At 48.1% G+C, this 6307-nt stretch overlaps 1 protein-coding gene across 1 annotated transcript; it reads left to right on the top strand.

The window, feature by feature from the left end:
* Positions 1–2910: 2910 nt before the first annotated feature.
* LOC105571210 lies at positions 2911–6301 on the top strand. Its single transcript, XM_012028680.1, has one exon. The coding sequence runs from the start codon at positions 2930–2932 to the stop codon at positions 6110–6112; it is 3183 nt and encodes a 1060-aa protein (XP_011884070.1). The 5' UTR covers positions 2911–2929; the 3' UTR covers positions 6113–6301.
* The last annotated feature ends 6 nt before the right edge of the window (positions 6302–6307 follow it).

A 6307-nucleotide genomic window follows, 5' to 3' on the forward strand; every position in this document is an offset into this window, starting at 1 on the left:
TGTTGCGTCGTAGACAGGTCGTGCACGACATTAACGATGCGCGTATGTACATACACAAAAAAAACGATAAAATAAGCGGCACAGAACACACGCAACGGCGCAGGCGACCGTCTGGCGACGCGTCCGCGCAATCTTGTTTACCAGAGATTGAGGCAACGTGCGGTACGAGTTCGAACATGTACGACGACGGTGAGCTCGGACGCGTGGCTTCCGTAATCTCCGCTCCCTTTGTTTTCCCCGAAGTCTGTTGATCGATGATCGATGGGCGGACCTAGGGGCCCACCAGTAGGAGCTCGGGAAGTTTCCTGGAGTCTTGTTGGGGGATCACGGCATATATAGACGAGCGTGACAGTCCTTTTTAATACTCAGTCTCGTTTCGTAGTCACCATCACTAGTATCGAATCAGTCAAGAAGCGCGACGCGTGTCAAGCCAGCCCGCGATACGCATTGCGCGACAAGGTCTGCCCGATCAAGGCAAGAACCATAAGCGGTACCGCGACGCGCGTGTGTTCGAAGCGAATCACATAGTGCCCAAAGGGAGGGTCGTCGTCGAAGCGTTGCCGCGACCCGAGCCGAGCTCGAGACGTCGTCGCGGCTCAGAGACGATCCTCGAGGCGCCTTTCGTTCACGACGCGAATGAACCAAAGAGAGTGTAAGAGCGGTATCAAAGCTCAAGTGTACCGAACCATATGAAATAAACATTCAAAAACGAAACCACAGTGTCAAGTTCTTGGCGCTGACCACACAACATTTTGGTGCCTCCTGTGAGGTATACGCCTCACGCAAGATCGAGAAGAGAAGTACGAGAGGAGAAGGACGACTTCTTCCACGCGTCTACGAATTCGAGGCTGCTGGAACGGTGAAGGAGAAGGACGACGTCTTCCACGCGTCTACGAGTTCGAGGCTGCTAGGAGGGTGAAGCAACGAACAACATCCACCCGCATCTTACAGCCGAGTAGAGTGTAAGTCGTTCTTTCCTGATCCCATCCTGAATCGCCTAAACATGTCAGAAAGAATTAAGCTCCTCGTGCAAAAGCGGACCTCCCTAAAGTCGCAGATCACAAATGTAAGCAATCTTCTCGACAAGGGAAAGATTGATAACACCGCGTTAAAATTAAGACTCGCCCGTCTAACAGAGTTATATCATGCGTTTGAGGATCATAACGATGAACTCATGGTATTAGAGCCGGAAGAGGGTCATCGAAATGAATTCAAGCAGGTCCAAGAACGCTTTTATGATCTAGCGGGTAAGGCCGAAAATATTCTAAACCCGGTGAACATTTCGAACGCGAACGCCGGTACAACAAGCGACGAGCCGCAAATTGATAATAGAGTAGGCATCGCTCCCGTCACGAAACGGCGAATCAAGTTACCCGACGCGCCACTGCCGACGTTCGATGGCAAGTACGAAAACTGGCTCTCGTTCAAAAACGCGTTTAGTAACATGATAGGGTCGCGAACCGATTTGTCGGACATAGACAAATTACACTACTTGAAATCCGCCTTAATCGAGGAAGCAGCGAACAAAGTAAAAATCTTCGCGGTCAACGGAATAAACTATGTAAAGGCATGGGAATTACTAGAGCGCTCATATGAGGTGAAAAGAGTCTTAATAGCTCGACACCTTTCACTTATCTTAAATACACCGATATTAGATAAAGAAACGACGAGCGGTCTATCCAAACTCGCTGATGATGCTCAGCAGCATGTCGCTTCACTGAGCGCGCTAGGGGTTTCCGTCGGGCCTGAAATGATCGTACACATTTTAGAAGGCAAGTTGCCGAAGAGCACATTAGAAAGATGGGAAGCGAGTCTCGAAAGAGACGAAGTTCCGAATCTCGATCAGATGTACGAATTTCTGTACAAGTCCGCGGTTTGCGCATCGAGACGCGAAGGAACAAAGATCGCAGACCAGGCAAGAGGCACGGGCGAGCCCCCGATTAAGAGGAAGCGTTGTTCCGCAAATCAAGCATTCGTATTAAACTCAACGCGTAATTGCGTGGCGTGCAAAACCAAGCGACATCCTCTGTACATATGCGACAAGTTCAAACAATTGTCCGTGCCTAAACGTATCGAGTTAGTAAAGAACGCAAAGATCTGTTACAACTGTATGCGCTCACATCGCGATAGTCCTTGCAAATTTTCGAGTTGCACTATCTGCCAAAAGCGACACAACACACTCTTGCATTACGATAAATACGCGAACGCTGTCAAACCGGAGACATCGAAACCCGCGACGACCACGACCGCATGACTAGTCGACGCGACCGGAGGGAGAACAATAAGCCTCGCGACGGTATCACCCATTTCGGCGCCACAATTATTAACCAGTGCAATAATATACATCCGGGATTGGAAACGCGATTCCATCAAGATCCGGGCGTTGTTAGACACATGCGCTACCGCGAACTTTATTTCGGAATCCGTCGTGAAAAGACTGGGTTTGCCCGTAACGGCACGCTCGTCGTCCGTCGGCGCGATTAACGCTACGCACACCGAATCAAAGGGCTTAGTGAGAATCACGATACAATCGACGATTGACGGCTTTAGCAAAGAGTTAACATGTCTGACTATACCGACGATTACCGATTTAGTACCGTCGGAAGTCTTTCCACGGAAGTCGATCACAATACCCTCGAACGTGCGGCTAGCAGATCCAGAATTTCATCTACCACGATCGGTTGAGTTATTAATCGGTTCCGGAGCCACGCTATCTTTATTTTCCGTCGGACAAATTAATTTATCCCACGAAGGTTACGACTTATATCTGCAAAAGACACGTTTGGGTTGGGTGGTCGCCGGTAGTACGTCGGTACAAAATACCACAAGAACGGCGTGTTACTTTACGAATTTAGAAAGTCAATTGAACAAATTTTGGACTATCGAGGAAATCGCGACGGACAAACCAAAATCAAACGAGGAGATCGCAATGGAAGCACACTTTCGGAATACAGTGCGTCGCGACAGTACCGGGCGTTACGTGGTTCGCTTACCGTTTCGCGAGACAAACCAGCGTCTCGGCGAATCGCGATATATCGCGCTCAAGCGTCTAACTTCGTTAGAACGCAAACTCAACGCGAACGCAATATTGAGAAATGAATATACGCAGGTCTTGGAGGAATATTTAAGATTAGGTCATATGTCCGTAGTAGAAATCTCTAACGATGACGGATTTTATATGCCCCACCACGCCGTAATTAAAGAATCAAGCAATACTACGAAGGTTCGAGTTGTATTCGACGCGTCCGCGAAGACAAGCAGCGGCGTGGCTCTGAACGATATACTGATGGTGGGACCCACGATTCAAGATAAACTTTTTTCACACGTAATTCGGTTCCGGACGTACAAGGTCGTTATTACCGCGGATATAGAAAAGATGTACCGTCAGGTATCGTTGCATGAAAGCGATCGACGGTATCAAAGGATTCTCTGGCGTAGGGACGGCGAGATAATGACGTTTCAATTAAACACGCTTACGTTCGGCGTGGCGTCCTCTCCGTTTCTAGCAATTCGCACCATACAAAAACTCGCGGACGACGAATGCAATGCATGTCCACGAGCGGCGGAAATTCTCAAGGCGCATCTTTATGTAGACGATTTATTAACCGGCGCCGGTAGTATTGAAGAGGCTCGCGCGATCCGAGATGAAATCATCGAATTGCTAGCGCGGGGAGGATTCACGATCAGACAATGGGCTTCTAATGAAAAGGATGTTATCAAGGATCTAGCAGACAGCGAAATACATGCGAATTTTACGGTAGAGATAGACCGCTCTTTGAAAACGTTAGGCATAACATGGAACACGCACACCGATAAAATATGTTACTCAACCCATCCGACGAAGATTACAGAAAGACTAACAAAGCGAGCCATATTATCCGAAATCGCGAAGATTTTCGATCCGTTAGGGTTGTTAGCGCCGGTCGTCATGTGCGCGAAGAAATTAATGCAAGACGTGTGGCGGTGCGGGGTACATTGGGATGAATCCGTTCCGCAGAGCTTGTATACCGAATGGTCGGAGTTTGCTCGACAATTACATTTAATGAACCAGGTTTCCTTTGATCGCAGATTACTAATAGATGATTATAAGGGCATTCAAATTCACGGATTCTGCGACGCGAGCAAAATCGGCTACGGTGCATGTCTATACATACGTTCGTACGGGATGCAGGAAAATGTCGTCAACAGACTGGTATGCGCTAAATCACGGGTCGCACCGTTGAAAACGATCACCATACCACGGCTTGAACTGTGCGGCGCACTATTATTAGCCCGCTTATACCGCGAAACGAGCGACGCGCTGGGAATTACACCGGACAAGGTGATTTTCTGGTGTGATTCAACCATTGTATTGCACTGGTTGAAAACGTCACCTCAGCGACTCAAAACTTTCGTAGCAAACCGAGTCGCGGAGGTCCAGGAAGTCACCGGCGCGAACGAATGGCGACACGTTAAATCAGAAGACAACCCGGCCGACGCGATCTCAAGAGGCCAATTGCCTCATGCGTTTTTACGGAATCAAACGTGGCTTACGGGCCCTCCGTGGTTAATCAAAGACGAGGGCGAATGGCCCAACGAAAACATACAAATAAGCGAAATACCCGAAGTGAAGGCGGACACGTGCCTAACGACAATAACCGATAATTTCGACATACTCGATAGATATTCTTCTTTCGCTAAATTACGCAGAGTCGTCGCATATTGTCGTCGATTCCGACCTACTAGCCAACGCGGCGGAACATTAAATGCGGAGGAAATAAACGAAGCGGAAACATGTATATTAAAACTCACACAAGCCGCGCAATTTTCCGAGGAGATAAAAAAACTTAAGAGCAAACACGCGATAAACAAAGGTAGACTCATTAGTTTAGATCCGTTCTTGGATGAAAATGACTTGATTCGCGTAGGAGGGCGTCTCCAAAACTCGAAACTAACATTCTCACAAAAGCACCCGGTATTACTTCCGAGTCGGCATCTTATAACCGATCAAATTATCCGCGAGTCGCACGAAAACCATTATCACGCGGGAATTCAGACTACCCTATACATTCTCCGTCAGAGATTTTGGATACTCGACGGCAGGAATCAAGTACGCAAGGTAATACGCGCCTGCACGCGCTGTTTTCGTTTCGACGCCAAGGCGATTGAATATAAAATGGGCAATCTCCCGTCGGCTCGTATACGCGACGCGATACCCTTCACCAATACGGGAATAGATTATTGCGGCCCCTTTTATATAAAGGAGAAAAAACACCGTAATCGAACGCGAATCAAGGTCTATGTGTGTATATTCGTATGCATGGCAATAAAGGCAACACATCTAGAGGTGGTGAGCGATTTATCGTCTGACGGTTTCCTGGCGGCGTTGCGACGATTCGCTGCTAGACGTGGATTGCCGGCCCATATCCACACTGACAACGGAACTAACTTTGTGGGCGCAAACAGTCAGTTAAAGGAAGTGTACGCCTTATTTAATTCGGAGAAACACAAAAATCGTGTAGAAAGATTCGCTAGCGAACATCGCATTAAGTGGCACTTCATACCGCCAATAGCACCGCACTTCGGCGGGTTATGGGAATCCACGGTAAAGTTGTTCAAACATCACTTCCGTAGAGTGGTGGGCGACTCCTTATTCACATTTGAGGAGTTAAATACGTTTGTAGTTGAGGTCGAAGGTGTCCTAAATTCCAGACCTATCACCTCCCTTTCCTCCGATCCGAACGATATGTTGGTGTTAACACCGGCTCATTACTTAATTGGAAAGCCGCTAACGACCCTCCCGGAGGGCGATTTATCGTCTGTTCCAGCTAATCGGTTGTCTTGCTGGAAACATATCACGAAAGTACGGCAAGACTTCTGGGCTCGATGGTATCTTGAATACCTAAACGAGTGTCAAAAACGTCAAAGGTGGGACAAAGACGGACCGAAACTGAAGGTTGGAACAGTCGCACTCATAAAAGATAAGAACCTGCCGTGTTCACAATGGGCAATGGGTAAAATCACCGAGCTACACCCAGGCGAGGACGGCGTAGCGCGGGCGGCCACCATCCGAACGGCCACCGGAGAACTAAAGAGGACAACTAAGCTGCTGTGCCCATTGCCAATCGACTAACAATGCGTAACCGAAATGCGTACTAATAATGCGTAACCGAAATGCGTCCTAACAATGCGTAACCGAAATGCGTACTAATAATGCGTAACCGAAATGCGTCTCACCGATGCGTAAACGAAATGCGTAATTATAACACATTATAAACACGAAATTTATATGCAACAGTTGATCGTTCCCCTCTCAACGGGGGGAGTA

The sequence above is a fragment of the Vollenhovia emeryi genome, unplaced genomic scaffold, assembly GCF_000949405.1.
Source record: "Vollenhovia emeryi isolate VEMERY1.0 unplaced genomic scaffold, V.emery_V1.0 DF941029.1, whole genome shotgun sequence".
Lineage (NCBI taxonomy): Eukaryota > Metazoa > Arthropoda > Insecta > Hymenoptera > Formicidae > Vollenhovia > Vollenhovia emeryi.

Bases quoted from the DNA above. Each gene is read 5' to 3' on its own strand.
- LOC105571210 (XM_012028680.1), top strand. From the start codon at position 2,930: ATGGAAGCACACTTTCGGAATACAGTGCGTCGCGACAGTACCGGGCGT.